This window comes from Leptinotarsa decemlineata, unplaced genomic scaffold (genome assembly GCF_025532065.1).
Source record: "Leptinotarsa decemlineata unplaced genomic scaffold, Ldec_3_MD MMD2_tig00026314_RagTag_RagTag, whole genome shotgun sequence".
Lineage (NCBI taxonomy): Eukaryota > Metazoa > Arthropoda > Insecta > Coleoptera > Chrysomelidae > Leptinotarsa > Leptinotarsa decemlineata.
Genome location: NW_027412684.1, coordinates 11,371,640 through 11,389,644, shown reverse-complemented (window position 1 = coordinate 11,389,644; position 18,005 = coordinate 11,371,640). Strand labels below are relative to the sequence as shown.

Here is an 18,005-nt window from a genome sequence, read left to right as displayed (position 1 = left end):
GTGTCGAGGTGTTAAAAATAACGATTTGGTTTTGGAAAAAAACTCCAGTAATATTCATTACTACCCCAAAGGTTCCAAACAGTGCATCATAAGTCAAGTACCTCTATTTCTATTAGTACCTACAGGGGTGGTATATAATGGCGAATGTAATGAATCATTGTTAGTTCATTGTATGAGTTTGAAAATGTCCGTATAGGACGAAACTGCAGTAACGTTAGTTACAAATAAAAGTGGTAAAAACATAGAGAGTTCAATTTCTCTTTCATTCCATATTTTACCTTTCGTGACTTGACTCATGGCTCATCCTGTATAATTCTATGAGATTTCTCAGAACACACTGTTTTCTCATTCGTATATTTTCTGAAACTCGACAAGTGTTCCTCTCGCGCAATAATCGCCAAATCGATATCGTACAACCCACGCGAAGTGTTCCAACAACAACAATAAAACAAATCACACCGAAACAAATTCCCGTGACTTCAAGAAGTATCCGACTAATGCGTCGTAACGATTCCCCGACTCCGACTGGGGATTCTCCCGCTAACGGGGCGACATTCCCGCAGAGACCTTATAACATCTCCGAAGAGGTACTGCAACGTTCGAGAAGATTCCTCACGTGCTACACTTGCAAATTCATGCAAATTGGTCGCTTTCATTCTCGTAAAAAACGACTGCGTCAACACTCCGCCGCGCGAATTTGAAGGACGGTGCCCGATCCTGGCGTATCCTGAATTTTCTCCGTTGACACTAATAGGCGGGGCCGGCTGAGAGGCGATGTGGGGATTTGTATCAGAATCGGTGCTTATGTAGTGTAATGGAGGTTCCACTCAAAACTGTCAATTTGAAAAGTAAAGCAACAGGTACCGACGGCTTCAGTAGGTTAAAAACGTTTCAGAAACCGCTACACAGGCGTAATTCATTCAAGTCATTTTAGACCTCTGTGCTCGACTCATCAAAATCAAGAGCAATGTGCAAATGAGCAATGAGCAAACCCAATTTTAGGTTACATTCAACCTAAAGAAAACCCCAGAACAGAAACATCGCGTCTTGACGAGTGTTTCGCTAGTCAAGTTATCATCAGGATATGATAAAGATAGAGTTTCTACATCTGAGGTATATCTATTCATATACTCTATAATTTTAATGAAAACTTTCTATGTACTTATTTGTAACAAAAGTTACTGAAGTTTCGTCCTATAAGGATATTTTCAAACGTATCAGGTAGCTGAAGGTAATATGGCCATGTAGTGCGATGGCCATATTACTTACTATATTCCTGCAGAAAACTTCGTAAATGCGGCAATCTGATATTCAAAGAAGGTATCAGGTATGGGCAACGCACACTAGATGTCGATAATAGCTACACGGCAGTTTACGACGTGGTATTTACTAGTGAGTCGCCATTCCGTTGACTTCGTTGTTGAGAGTGAAGTGAAATGATATATTTTATATTGAATCAGGTGAGTTTCTCCATATTTTGAAAACTGATACTCCTCACATAGGCCTTACTTGATGTAACTTTATTATTAGTTTTGAGTGTTGTTTGAGTTCAATATCTGATTTTTGCGTAAAAAATTTGATTCTTTGTGTCGAGCAATATGGCCAAGAGGCGTGCATAGTAATATGGCCATGGCCATATACCTCTACACTGGCCATATTGCTTTTTCTTTACAGTGAATTAGAAATGCCGCGTCATCAAAACAGAGGTTTGCGGGGTTCTTGGAGTGAGAATGATTTAGCTGAGGCTTTAAGGGCAGTAGCAGATGGTATGTCAGTCAATGGTGCAAGTAAAAGGTTCCAGATTCCACGCAGAACACTTAGAATATATTTATTAGAAGGTAAGCAAGAAAAAAGTGCTTTAGGACGTGAAACGGTTCTTACAAAAAACCAGGAAGCAGAATTATTCCAAAGAATTATACGACTTTCGTAAATTGGATATCCACTTACTGCAAGAGTAGTTAGAAGATGCGTATATCAATAAACAGGAGCGGATACTTTTCTAATACATTTTTGGAAACAAAGGAAATGGCTGGTCGGTATTGGCTGCGCGGGTTTATGAAGCGCAATCCACAAATCAGCCCCAGAAAAGCATAAAACTTAAACCCAGCAAGGGCTCAAATAGTTAATAAATTCATAGTAAAGGACCATTTCACTAAGTTAGAGTCAATACTAAGGCATATGGACATAATTCATGAACCAGAGAGGATTTATAATGTTGATGAGAAGGGGTGTCGGTTGAGCCTTCACCGTCAGCAGAAAGTCTTGGCAAAAAAAGGAGCAAGAAGAGTTCATATTATTGCACATGAGCATGGAGACAGCTTAACAATTGTTTCTTGTGGTAAGCTCTCGGTTCGGCAATACCTCCCATGATATTATTTACGGGAAAGCGTATGAAACCCGAATGGACAGACGCTTTGCCCCCAGGTGCGGTTGCTCGCGCTAAAGGTAGCATGAATAGTCGGTCGCCGGTCCTTGTTTAATAATATTTGATGGAGCCAAATGTCATTTAGATCATAGTGTTGTGACAACAGCTGAACAACATGAGATAACGCTATATTGCCTTCCCAGTAATACAACTCATGAGCGCCAGCCGATGTACAAAGCAGTATTACGAGCTTTTGAGTATTACTGGGATGACGAGGTGATGAAATATTTCGTCAACCACACAGACCGAGCAATCACGAAACAACGCTTTGGGGCTATATTTTCAACTGTCTGGGACAAGACAATGACTCCATCGAATATTAAGGCAGGATTTTCTTCGACAGGTATTTACCCGTTCAACCCGGACGCAATCCCTGAAATAGCTCCTAGTACATCGTCACATTTGGATCAGCCTGAAGATGAGGACAATACGCTGTTACCTCAACAAGAAAATGGAATAATTTCATTACCTTCCACTTCGGGTACTCAACGGATAAAAAAAAGGCGGCGGTCACCTACCCCCGATGAAGCTGCCAGTTCCAGTTCGTCAGAATTTACTGTTCATGATTCAAGTGATGATGAAATTATAGAGTCGGAAAAGGAAAATCGCAGTGATTGTCCAGAAATTAACGTTTCATCCACAGAAATGCTTGATACTCCAGATGCAGCAACAATGAAAGCTAAAACACCTAGGAAACCTGCTATCAACAGCCTAGCTCAAGTTGTCACAAGAGATCTATTTGCTTCCTCAAAAACATCCCATGACAATTTTAAAAAAGCGTCCAGGGGCATCCAGTCTCAGGAGTTGGTTAGTGAGAAAAGAAAAACACAAACATCCAAAAAGCTAAAAAATGAAGAATCCTGATTCTGTAAGCTATGTGCTGAAGACCGACAGGCTGGCATGAGGTTGTGCACTTCCTGCAACGTGTACGTGCACGAAGAGGGCGTTGGTCTGACATCACAAGACGAGCTAACAATTTTTTTGTGTCCAGATGGCGAGGAGAATGAATAAATGTATTATTATAATGTTCAGAGGTTGAATACTCTCAAGTCAATAAATATATGTTTTTGTGATTTTTTTTTATTTCAGTCATAAAACAGCACTACCCTTACCCTAATATACAGGTAGGTGGCCATATTGCCAACCATAGGTTGCCATACTTTGGAAAATATTTGCAATTTTTCTATAGTTAAAGAAAATTACCTTGGCCAGAAAATTCATCAGTGAAGCTTCCAGCTTACAGTACAAAATTCCTTAGCATGGCCATATTACCTGCAGGTACCTTACATTAAACTAACAATGGTTGATTACATTAGCCCTTTTATAGCAGGTAATAATAGGTACTTGGCTTGATTGAGTACCTGAATTTTGTTACTAGTTACAATGCGGATATGCTGATTAGAAAACCGGTGAGTGAACTGAATCGATTTGATCATTTAACAGGTTGCATCCGCAATGTTTATGATTGTGAATTTCCAAGGATTTGAAATAACTGAGTTTGCAACCCTTCCTTGCATAGTGCAAAATTTCCCTATTGTTCAGATTCGGTAACTTGTGGTTGCAAGCCAAGGAATGTTTTGAAAACGTCGAATCATTTTTTCTCAGTCTGAAGGATCTTTCATGTTCAGCATACCGTTTTTGGGAATGTCGATCACACTGTCCCACATAAACACTACTACAGTCCGTATACATAAGCTTATAAAGTGGTGAAAAACATATAAAGTTTCGATTCTCTTTTCTTCATTATGATCCTACCACGTAGTAACGGATGCCATCCATCAATTTATTTTATCATTTTAGGTAACGAGGGTGATAAAATGAGGTTCCATAAAAGATCCTTGTTATGCGTCATTCTCACTATTTCAATCACTATCACTGATCTAATAGGATTAAACCAATGATATCAAAAAATCAAATACGGTTGTGACTGAATATAAAACTTTGCATACATGCTTCTACAGAAATTCCCAAGATCAACTTGTCGCTTCTAAGACAACTCCTATCGAGGATAGATAATATAAAATGAAATAAAATTCCGAAACATTCATCTCTCAATTGAGTATACAGTATGTTCTGGTGAATGCCTGCCGACAACTACTTCCCAGCTAATACCACGCCGAATATTGAATTGAATCCGACAGACATTCAAGCAAGATAGCTCATAGAGATTAGTATCACAGATATTTCTCGTTAATCCAGCAGGACGACCATGCTGAAATTATTCGAGTAGATCACCCACATTCTCATACCTCTCCAAACATCATCTTGAAATAGGCCACAGAATGAGCTTCGAGAATATCTAAACGGATACTTCAGAAAAATCTCGAACCTATTGAAATGAAAAACTTGCCAACTGTTTCAACAAACGAGATGACCCACAAAGATTATCTCATCCATAGATATCATTGCTGTCACCTTGCTTCAGCAAGCTACAACCCTGTTTTTATTATCAACCCTACCATTGCCTCCACTACCGGTACCTTCTTCACTCATCCAGGGACATAAATACCAGACCAGAACCCATGAACCAACAGTGCCGCAAGGGTGAGAGAGCTAGGCTCCATCCTGTCTGAACTGAAGATGGCTGTCATAAACCCTAACAGCGTACACTACCTGAGGAAAAAGCAGATTGAGACCTCACTGTAGTGATGGCTTCTTGAAAATGGCTTCAAAGTTGAAGCCGATACGTCAAAGTAACAAAAACACGGTTTTTATGTCAATTAACAACTGAGCAAGAGCAGTTGAAATGTAATATCGCCCGCGGTACATCCTGACATCACACCAAGCAATGAGCTTCAAGCGGTGGCAACCGGGCCTGTAGTTGGAGATTATGAATCGCTGCCATCGTCGGATTTTGTTTCATTGGCTGACTGGTTTGAAAACACCACGTGTTACATATTCACGCAGCTGATACACTTGCTGCTGATACACACAACTTGCTCTATACGGCTTCAGTACACGTATGTATTTCGCTTATCCGCCAGCACTGGCGGCTGATGTGACGTCAAGTTTGACCACGCCCCGTTTCGGTGAACGCGACATTCAACTAATAATTTGAAGGGGAAGATGAAGAGTGAAAATTCAGATATTTTACAGATGTACTATTTTCGAAAAGGAACTAGGCATCATCAAAAATTACCTTCAATGGAATAGTTGCTCAAAAGTGATTGTGGAACAGGCTTTAGCCAGAAGATAACAAGAGCTCCACAAGGAAGAGAAGCCGCCACAACCAGTACTTGTACTTCCCTACATCAGAGGATTGTCAGAAAGGATGAGAAGGATTGGGTCCAAGTAAAACATCAGAACCTGTTTCAGATCTGGGAACACTATCCGTAGCAGCCTCACGGAAACCAGGCCACCAAACGCGGACTGCGATTCCAAGAACTGCATTTACTGAATACCCTACGAGTGCTGAGGATCGTACATCGGTGAAAGTTCGCATTGCCGAGCACAAGAAACACACACAGCGAGAAAAAACTAGCAAATCAGGAGTAGCAGAGTATGTTGTCCGTAGTACAAAGGAATGAAGGTACTGATTAGTTCAGCAGGATGTTTAAAAAAAGTTATTGTATTTCTTGTGAATCTAGGAGACTCTAAAAATGTGAACCTGGATAGCAATGAGGAACAGTGAACAAAATTCCAATAATAATATTGAATGATATCTTCAAGTCTCCATCGTCCCTGTTGTCACGTAATGTTTGGAGATCGGTGAGAGAATTTAGCTGTGAATAATTGCATATGTAGTTCTAAGAGATGATTCTGGATTCGCATGCAACCAATCTTAAGAATTGTCTCTGAACTTGTGGTTTATATTTGATGAGTTCCAAATAAAGATGAAGTATTCAAGGTGAGTTTTCATTAGAGAACAATAAGGAACTTTTAGGCACTTGATATCAGTAAAGCTTGAGGTACATGTTAGAAAGCCAAGCATTTTGAGAGACTTACCAACAGTGACTGATGCGTGGGGCTGTAATGGAAGTGAATTGTCTACAATTGAACCGTACAATTGAGTGGAACTTGATTTATAGAATATAAAAATGTTAAGAGATATGTTCGCGGTTGAAGATCATGAAATGGCATTTACTTGTACCATTGACCAAGTAGAAAGTTGGTTCAGTTCGCTTTAAAGTTCAAGACATTCGTCTCTTGAATTGCATCTGCGAAGCGTAGAACTTCTACATTAGAGAGGCAGTACTGAATGTCATCCATAAAAACATTGAACGGAAATGGCCCCAAATAGGATCCTTGGGACACAGCGAACATTACTGAACTTCCAGAAGATTCACAATGGGTGACTCGAGTAATCTGTTTCCGATCAGACAGAACTTTGTATTTAATTTAGGTAGTTGTCGCAAATTCCGATGAATGATGATGAATGTCCATGAATGATTGCTATCATTACATGCTCATTCAATAATATACTATTACTTTCAAAACCGAGTATTTTCCGTAATATCAAAAACCCTGTACGCTATCATGTTATACTCCATTAACTTGATTTTCTTCAACGATATATGAATACGGGCATTAAAAAGAACTCAGACACACGGCTGTTAAATTTTCAAGCGCGGGTAATATTTGCCTAAGTGGGCTATTCTCCAAGTAATCTCCTTATTGTGAGATATGTATTTCGTATGTGATATCGCTGAGGTTCCCTTTTTCTCCGCCGTTCTCTAGCTTTGGCTCAATTTCTTCTGCTATAAAAGAGATTTGCTGTCATTTGCTGTACTTATGAGAAAAATGGAGCTGTGCTTGTCTGGAATGAGTTCGTATTAGTTTTGAATCCTTGTCGTAACAAAGCACGAATATCATCCAAATAGAAAATCGTATGGGGTATTATCCTATCAGAGGACTGACAAAAGCGTACCAGTTTTATAAAAACGATTGAGATGGTTTGATGGAATTTCAAATCTTACAAATAACAGCGAAAAACTGGTATTGCTCCCTTTCCTTCGTTTAAGTATATCATTTTCTTCAAACCGATCGATTAAAATGAACTAAAAGTTAGGTCACCAAAGCAGAGTTTTACGGCGAGTTGTGTCATTACTGTGAATTATACATGACTCTCATCATTCTCACAATTTCATTTCATCATTGTTCCAATCGAATTGAAACAATAGGATCAAATATTCCAGTGTGATTGTGACGGAATATAAAAACATTGCATAAATGCTTTTACAGATATTCATAGCTCTAATATATTATTATTATCATGGCAGAAACTAGACCTCAACTCAACTGAGACAATTGAATATGTAAATCAAATAAAACTTACCTAAATGGACTGATGGGTTAGGTTAGGTCACGAGTGGGTGGGTCCATTTTACCCTCCACTGCAACACACTACTGTTTTATCATTTTCTAAAAAGAGACGACACATACTTCCGACAGTTCGAGTCTCTGCATATGATGATTCAAATGACAGTAACCTGTAAGAAGGCCTGTTAGACGTCGAAGTTCATTCCTACTGTAGTCCAACAACTGTTCGGTTTCAAACTTCAAAGGGTGAATGAACGCTTTGGAGTGAACGAATACTGGAAGCCCATAAATCTTTTTGCCATTCAGGTGTTCAATATTTCTTTGGCAAAGCTTAAAGCGATATCAATGACAGATTCTGGTCCGATGGAGCTGCTTGCAGCATCCTCCTTTACAAGGAATCTTCTGCAGCAGCCTTATTGCTTTTCAGGTCAGTTGAGAATCCAGACCAGAGACAATTTGTTTGTCTATGAACCAACAACTATCTGCTGTCAATATATTCTTCTTCCAGAGAATCTAATTCTCTTTACTCGGGGACAGTACTATATAAGGCAGTTCGCTGTGACTTCCAGTGTCAACCAGCAGTCTTTTGTACTCTGCATTAGATTGATTTGTGCTTTTGGAGATGTGCACAAGTCTATATGCAGTCCATTCAGCCTCTGTCTCCAGAAAAATGTGAAGAGGAGGTAGGTCTAGAAGGATCTGCATCGCCGCTGACGGCGCGGTACTGACGGCAACACGAATAGCCAGAGAGCATGTCTTTGTGAGCCAGAGAGCTTCGCATGAACCGTTTTCTGTGAAGCTTTCGGCCGCCAGGCAATTGCTCCACAAGTGATCATTGGTGCTGACAATCATCAAATAATTCCAATGGTCTTGCTTGGGACCCAAACCCCAAGTTTTACCAGAAATCCTTCAACATGTACATACTTCAGAGGAGGGTAGACTCTGAACATAATGGCCTCGTCTTAAAGAGTCGTAGTTGCAGTTCTGGTTACCAACATCGTAGATCCAGCCAGTTATGGTCGATTCTATGCCTTTTTCAGCCAGGGACGATCCTATAGATTCAAGTAGTGCATTGTCAATTGCTCCTTCAATATCGAGAAATAGAGCAACCGCAATCTCCTTGTTACGGGATATGGAAATTTTCTCCGGAAGTTTGTTTAATGATTTGCCGGTTTGTTATGCATACTGGTGATTATTCAGGGAGACTACATGTAAAACCACCTTTCTGATGTGTCTGTTCAGTATCAGCTCAATTCCTTTCAACGGAAAGAATATAAGGCTGATTGGCCTCACCAACTTAGGGTGTGGGTCTTTCCGACTGAATGGACAGATACAAGAGACCGAATTGAAAAAAAAACCTCAGTTCAAGAAGGAGGAATGCCATCTCTGCGGTCTCATGTCAGGGCACGATAGATTTCAACAATGAAGTCCTACCGTTAAAAAATACGAGTTCAGTCATTTACGAATTTTCGAATAGAACTGGCCGACATTTGATGGAAATCCATATTGAAACTTGTTATTACAGTTTATTGTATGTTTTTTACTATAAAGGGTTTTACAAAAACCGCGATACACTACACTAAAACGTACGCTACCTTGAATTTTGAAGTTTTTCATAATTACCCATGGTGGAAAAATTCAGTTGAGATATCTTTTTCATGAGGTGATCAATTGCTATGATTGTGAGAATAAGTAGCTGAAAAATTACCACTGAAAAATAATATGCCGACGCCTATGTCGAGACGGGAATTTCTTCTCTGTGCTGTTTCAATTGGTATTGGAAATACTATACGTTGAAGTTGATTTGTTCTAGTAACGAGGGTGGAACAATGTAAAATTTTGTATAACGTAACAATACTTAATGAAATTCTGCGTTGTTTCAAGGAAGGCAGACCGAATCATTGAAGTAGTGTAAATTGCTCAGTTCCTCTAGCAGGGTACACGCCATCAGTTCTAAATGCAAAAACTTCAGAAAACGCTTTTGCACATTTTCTAAGGTTTCCTTATGTACATTATAGAGAGGATACCAAATCAATGTAATATACTCTAACTTGGAGAGAACGAGAGATGTATAGAGTATGGTTAAGGCGAAAATATTGGTGAATGATTTACAGTTGCCCAGAACAAAGCCAAACATTTTTCTAGTCGATGTCACGAAAGTATTGGTATGACCAACAAATGTTAACCAGCTGTCCAATTTCACCTCTAGATTTTTGACAGCCTCTTCGCGAAGGACTGTTTCATCCTCGAAAGTATGAAAATACCCAATAATATTGGCATTACGTGTGAAGGAGCAAACTTTGAATTTTCTACCATTCATTGCCAATTCATTGATTTGACACCAGTTATCTATCAGGTCTAATTGAGACTGGAGATAAGAGCAGCTCTCTAAACTTGTGATAGTTGAAAATATTTTCAAGTCGTCTGCAAAAAGTAAGTTGCCACACGAAGTAAGTTGCCACACGAAAGCTCGGAGGTGAGATTATATATGAAGATAAGGAAAAACAGTGGTCCCAGATTGAAGCCTTGTGGCACACTGGATGGTAATGAGTATGGTTCAGACACAAATCCATTATAAAAAACAACGTTGGTTCTCTGATGCAAATAAGAGCGTAGAAGTTGAGTTAGTGAGAGATTTGAACCCATTTGAGCTTTTTTCTCTAATAACATGGAGTGACCTTTGCAAAATCTGTGTATATAACGTCAACTTGTCCTTTTTTATCCATTACTTCTATCAAAAACTGCTTGATACTGCAGAGATTCGATACAGTGGACTTATTTGCTAGAAATTCATACTGGTTTGCTGAGATCAGGGGTTTGACTTGTGGCATTAGTTGGTCATACACAGATATCTCAAAGGCCTTCGCGAAGTTACACAGAATAGATATTGATTTATAGTTCTCTATATCCTCTGGGTTTCCTGATTTGAGAATTGGGCAGATTTTTTATTGTTTCCATCGTTCAGGAAAATGAGATTTACTTAGGATTGTGTTGAATATTTTTAACAATGGATGACCAGAAACCTGAGCACAGTCCCTCACTAGGAAGCTGGAAATAAGATCATATCCAGAAGTCATTTTATTGGGACATGGAACACTGTCATCGTCGATGGCAAACATCTGATGTTTAGGAATAAGGCACCTTATTGACTAAATCAAATGAGCTCGCACAAGTTTCGACTTCTGAGGGTTGTCATTCGTGGGGAAAGAGTGACATCTGGGTAATGGAAAAACAGATTTCGGAAGATTTTAATGTCATTAATTATGTACTATCATCGATGAGATGAGTAGATTCGTGACATAAAGTCATAACATTATGAATGAATTGAGTGTTTAATCTTGTGATGTTATCCCAAAGAGGCAATAAGGCAAATGTTTCAATTTGAAACTTCGGAAATCCGCCATTGAGGATGACAGTGTTTCATGTAAATGAAATTTTCGCTCCTTCAGCAATCCTATGAATGATTCCGTAACTAATGTTTGGAGTAAACACTGAATAGGGAAAATTGGTTTATCCTGCTGTGGGAACTATATTCATTTGAGGTCAACTAAGATTATTGTATGTTTTAAATCGAATGGCAAATAAATGTCATTATTATTCATATTAAGTAGGAAGGAAAAACCTTATTTTGCCAAAAACTATTAGTTCTACAAAAAAAACTTCGCATATTCAATAGAACCGTGTCTTTCGTTATGTCTCTCAGAAAATATGATTTCTAAGGAACGGAACGTCACAAAGAAATTTTATAAATCGAAGAATCTCTCCCAAATATGCGACCCAAAAACCTTTTCTCCGTAAGCACCCCCGCCATTACCGAAACATCCAGCCTCGACGGATTTTATATTACTGGAGTCATTTTTATTGCAGGAGAGTTCTTGGCATCTCGGCGAAGATACAAAGAGGCGGCGAATCTCTATGAAAGAGCGGCAGAATTGCGACCGGAAGACCACGAGTTGGCTGTGGCCGCGGCAACTGCGATGCGACAAGCTGTCAGATATCAGGATGCTGAGACTTGGTACAGAAAAGCTGTCTCCATCAAGCCGGCGGTAAGTAAGGCGATTATCTTTTACTCGGGCGGGGTGATTCGAACCGTTCGATCGTGGAAAATGTCGGGAAAATCGGAAAAGGCTCGCCGCATGAGCGGAGTGAGCTAATTGGGAGATTTCAGGAAGAGAATTTCATTCTATCCTTTCTGAAATAAGACGATTATGATTGAGATGTACTCGGAATATAGCATGGGCGTACCCAGCGAGGGACAGAAAGGCAGCTGCCCCCCTGGAAGCAAAACTATAATCAACTAGCAGACATTCAATGAATGCTTTTTAAACTGATACAAAATTATTAAGTATGAAAAAATGAATGGTATTGGCTTCTGATAAAATAAATGAGAATTGGTAGAAAAAGTGCATTCTTCAGTGAAGCACCCTGTGATATACGACATTTTGCGTTCTGTTATCAGGTGCAAAAATGAATAAACTAGATGGTTTTCCGGCTCGTGAACTTGCCACGTACAATTGACTATGTGAATAACATGCATTTTTTATATTATCTATTTCGTCTAACCAAATGAGAATGTGTGCGTGCGGCAGCCCTCGTTTTTGCCATTCTATTGAATATATTCAGCATCGAATTTCCCCAGAGAGGCGTTGTTCATCACTGTAGTTCATCAGTGGGGACCCTAGGGAGAGTGGGGTCAGTTGTAACGCGGGTCAATTGTAACACAGCTCAAAATGAATGCTTAAATAGATTCAAACATCCCGCCAACGCCACTGACCGATCCGTCAGTATGCTTCTACCTGATACCGAGTTTACATCGTTGTTGCATCAGCCACTTATAAGTTATTTTATTTCGACAGAAATTGGATATTGAAAGTAAATTTGTGACTTCAAAAGTGGACAAAACATTCAATCGGCGGTATTCGTAAAAGATTTTCAAGGAGTTGCGGGACGTAAGTATAGAGCACAGGTATGTTGAAACAAATTGAGGTTATGTTTGAAGAAAATTATGTTATTTCGAGATTTTTACAATAATTGTGTTTGGGGACAATTGTAGCAAGGTAAACGGAGACAATTGTAACGTGTTACAATTGTCCCCACACAGACGGTACATACATATTTATATATGTATGTATATATGTATATATTTTGGTTTAACTCCTAGAGATATTCGATCACTTCTATACCGACGGTCGACTATTGCAGGGAAAACGGGATAGTGTTATTATTTTTCCCCCGCATACTTCCCATAAACTTCAGCCATTAGATAGGAGCGTTTATGGGCCATTTAAGAGTTACCTAAATTCTGCTATGGATGCGTGGTTGAAAAATCATCCTGGACAAACGATGACCATATACGATCTGTCAGGAATTGTAGAAGAATCACTGCCATTAGCCACAATACCTAACAATATTCAAAGCGGATTTAGAGTATGTGGTATATATCCATTCAACAGAAATGTTTTTGACGAATCCGAATTTGCTCCTTGTTCAGTAACTGATCGGCCTCTAAATAGTAACGTTTCAACCCAAGAAATGGAAGCAGTAGCTTCAACTTCAACAGCTGATATGGTTCTCACAAAAAACAATTCAAAATCTGAACTGTGTAATATAGAATTAGCCATTTCCCAAGCAGGTGATAATCAGATCCTTGATAAACGAAACCTTGACGCGCACGTGGAAGCGTCCACTTCGAGGAATAGTCTGGCTCTTGATATGTCAGAAGTCGATGATAAACCCCTAGCTTCCACTTCAAAAGAAATTCAGGTGCTTAATACATCCAAGGATATATTGTTGGAAATTCGACCATATCCTAAAGATAATTTTACCAAAAAAATCATTAAAGGTAGAAAAAAACGCAAATCAGCTATTTCAACAGAAATGCCAGAAAAACAAGCTCTAGAAGAAGGATTGGCTAAAAGGAATGAATCTAAGGCACGTAAAGTGAAGAGAAACTCATCCGGAAAAGGAAACAAAGACAAAGCAAACAAAAAGCAAATAGAAATTCATCCGAGGACGAAGATGACGCGTTTTCTCTCTACTGTCTGAAAGCATACAGTCATGACAATAACGGAGAAGTTTGGATTAAATGCATAGATTGTACATCATGGTGTCATGAAGAGGGTGCAGACAATGTAGATGATTTATATTTTTATATACAGTTGTACAACAAATAATTTTTAAAGAATTTGATTTCTAGGTAGCCGTGGAAATATCAAGCTTATGACGTTTGGTGACTTTTTTAAGTAATTGATAAATGGTTATTGACGGCGTTTCAAAAAATCGCCAAAAATGAATGCAAATATTGATTATTCAAATGAAGTTCTTATGAAATTATTCATTATACAAGGACAGTGTGATCAAATCATTGCCAGAACGTGTAGAAAATTCAACGAAATGTATCCTGAATTAACACCAATGAACGAGAGGAAGTTTGTAAGATTACAAAATAATTTCCTTAACTATGACTCCATATTAAAAGCGCCTTCAACATTACCAAAACCTGTTACTTCAAATGAGGACAATACTGTTAACGTTTTGGTATATTTTTATGCATATCCAGAAGCTTCCATTCGCAGTGCAGAAAAAGATATAGTGGTATCACATGCTTCAGTACAACGAATTTTGAAAAATCACAGAATGCATCCGTAAAAATTCACCAAAGTTCAAGGAAGTTTCCAGGAAACTTGACGAACTCTTCGACGATCGTTGGTTTAGGCGTTTAGGGCCGTGGGATTGGCCACCGAGATCACCCGATCCCACGTCACTTGACTTTTTTTCATGAGGTGTTTTAAAAGAAAAGATATACAGTACTCCAGTGCCTACCAAAGAAGAATTGCGACGACGAATAGTGCGGAGTATTGAAGATCTGGATCCCCAGGAAATTGAAAAAGCAACCACAAGTCGCATACAAAAAACATTTTTTAAAGTGTTTAGAATGTGTTTTCAGCATTTATTGTGAAAATGTGATATTTTGTTTATAATTTTGTTATTTTGAATCATCCTATTCTGTTATTGTCTGTACTTTCACATGTTTTAGCCCACAAAATCTCACTTTTTACCTAGAAATGACTGATTTTTGGTACAGTTGTTCCCTGGAAACTTTGAGCCATAGTTAAGGAAATTATTTTGTAACCTTACAAACTTCCTCTCGGTCATTGGTGTTAATTCAGGATACATTTGGTTGAATTTTTCACACGTTCTGACAATGATTGGATCACTTTGTTCATGTGTATAATAAATAATTTCATAAGAACTTCGTTTGAATAATCGATATTTGCATTCATTTTGGAAGATGATTCGAAACACCGTCGATAACTATTTGTAAATTACTTATAAAAGTAACCGAACTACTATAAGCTTGATAATTTCACTGCTACCTAAATCCAAATTCTAAAAAAAATAATGTTTCTAGAAGAAGCGACTTTATTGAGAAAACTTGACGATTTAGGTATAGTTACATGATATATCATCTTGAAGCATTTTTTACCATCTTTCAATTTACCGAGTAATATACACTATCATCAAAGTATCAACTTTTCATGAATTGAGAGTACTGATGTTCCTAATTTCAATTTAGGCTATGTTTTGGACCATATTTAGCACAATTTATTTTTTATCTCGAAAACAGATAGTGATAGGTATAGGACATTATTAACAAAAAAGTAATAAAATTCCAGAGCGATTCCAAAAATGTATTATTATACGGGGTATTCTATTTAAAAAAATTAAGTTGCTAGGACTTTTTTTTGGAAGTAGCAACGCCGTAATGCTGAAAATATTTCAGATCGATAGAATAGGTAAGGAAATGTGAGAGGTGAAATTTTCAGAAAAATCATGGTTTGCGTTTTCCAGAAACGTCTAACCTACCATCGACCGTGAGTCACGCTGTATAATAAATAGAAGTTATAAAGCTTCAAATTCATTTTGAGACATATGTTGATATCAATATTTTATGTCAGTGTTGATGGTTTGACCTATCAACCGACAACTGCGGCAGCAAAAATTTGGGAAGCTATCCTGGAATGTTACGGAAGAACGAATTCACATGTTCCTAAAAATAATATGAAATAGAGAAAGGTTATTGCAGTTAAGCTGCTGATAAATAATTCCACGAAAATCAAAAGATAAATAGAAATGTACTATTCTGATCATCACCATATTGATTTCAATTCAAGAACCACTGGTGGACAGCTGTTTCAGCCTGTTAGGCATCGTCAGTACCGGACAGGAGGTCCTGCCCGGTACTGACGATGCCTTATCCGGAAAATACAACTGAGAGATATACCTAATTCAGAAAATGCAACTGAAGATGAAACACCACTATTATCGCCTTCTCTTTCAACTGAAATAGTATAGTTTTCTCTCCAGACAACAGTTGAACAACAAGCTCTCTGTGACTCAGCAGTTCCAATAGTCCAGCAAGTAAAGTTCATGAACCTGAAGAGACAATAAATACATCACCTTGACTCGCAGCATCGGTATCTATCAAGAAATTTCACCAAGGCCGTTTATAAGTGCAGAAGCTACTAATGATTGTATCGTCTTCACTTCATAGGCAGTAAGGTCATCACTCAAAGCACCCCTAAATAAATCTAATAAAGGAAAAAAAAACTAGAAAATCAACTATTATTCTGATACACCAGAAAAAAAGAGATAAGAAATTGAAACGCACCAAAGCTAAGCAAATTGATTAAAGAGTAGATGGAAGAAAAGGTGAAAGAAAAATTTCAGAATGAATGAATACAAAAAATACTCAGCAGGAATTGTCATCGAAAAATCGAAAGAGGAAGAATGCTACTGTATTGTTTACTAAGCGCCATATTCATAGAGTAGATCCGGAGAAAAGTGTAAACAGTTGGCTCACGAGGAATGCACACAAGGTGACCTTAGCTACATTTGCCATATTTGAATCTCTGAATACTCTATTAGTCTAAGAGTTGAATGGTTTCTTTTTTTCTGCTCATGTGATTTAAAAAAACGTTTTTTTCACTTCATTCAGACTAATTAATATCGGCATGTAGTGCTTCAATTATTCGTGTAACTAGTATTAATGATGAATAAATCATGTTTCATTAGTATTTATTGTATTATTTGTATGTGTGTCAACTGATCCCACTTGCTGTTTCAACCTTCCCTGGCATGGGGATGGTTCAAACAAATATATATTTTTTAATTTTATATATTTCTGAAAATTGTAACCTGAGAACTATAATAATATAGCTGTACCGTAGATTGAACTTCGAATTTTACGTTCGTCGCATCCGTTTGATTATTTGATACACGTATCATAATCGTCACTTGGTTTATAAACAACAAATCATAAACGATAAAAGCTTAATTGTTTCAACCGTACCCAGTCTATATCCTAACTCTGACCCCTATGAAATCAACTTGAGTGTCCCACAGTAATCAAACTTGGGGCCTTTGCTGTTTGTTTAATTTATTATTGATCTAACATCATGATTATATTTTTCTAAAAGGCTTCTTTTTGCAGATGATTTCAAATGCTTTAAAGAAATTCATATCGTCAGAGATTGTTTTGCACTACAAAAAGACATTGATAGAATATATAATTGGACCAAGGAAAATAAATTATACTTTGATATCTTTAAATGTGGTATTCTTACCTTTTTTTGCGAAAAACCCCATTGAATTTGATTACAAAATTGGAGATACGTTCCTTGACAAAAAATATGAAGTTAAAGATTTTGGGATCATTTAAGATCAGATTTTGTCATTCTCCAAACATATTGATGAAATTTGTAAAAGGGCTAACAAAATGTGGGGATTTATTATAAGATCTAGCTATTCGTTTGTGAACGTATTCACGATAAAACATCTTTATATCACACTTGTGAGACCAATATTAGATTTTGGTTCGCTCGTTAGGAAATGCCAACCACAGATGTATTCAAACAGAATCGATAAAATTCAAAATAGGTTACTGAGATATCTATAGTATAACGAAAAACATTGCTGACCGGATTACACAAAAGTCAGATCAATGAATTTGAGGCAGCATTCCAAAATATTATCTCTTTATATTAGACGGGATGTAACACTAATAATGTTTTTATACAAGGTGATAAACAACAATATCAATATCAATTCTCAGTATTCAGTAAGTCCAATCCTTTTTAAACCACCCAAGGCAAGTAAAAAAATAACTGTTCTGAGTCCTCTCTCAATCATGCTTCGTTAAGCAAATGCAATTAATGTTTTAAAAAATTCAGATTTCAGTAATTCCTTCTCTGGTTTCCGATATGATGTTATCAATTATTTATCAGAAATATAACTGTGATCGTAGAGAATAAGTTTGAAA

At 37.7% G+C, this 18,005-nt stretch overlaps 1 protein-coding gene across 1 annotated transcript in view; it reads left to right on the top strand.

Moving 5' to 3' along the window:
- The window catches only part of LOC111502825 (protein O-mannosyl-transferase Tmtc2), a 653,196-nt gene that overhangs the window by 615,183 nt on the left and 20,008 nt on the right, over positions 1-18,005 (top strand). Inside the window, exon 9 of the mRNA XM_074181669.1 lies at positions 11,552-11,730. Coding sequence (XP_074037770.1) covers positions 11,552-11,730 — 179 coding nt within the window. The remainder of the gene's footprint in view (positions 1-11,551; positions 11,731-18,005) is intronic.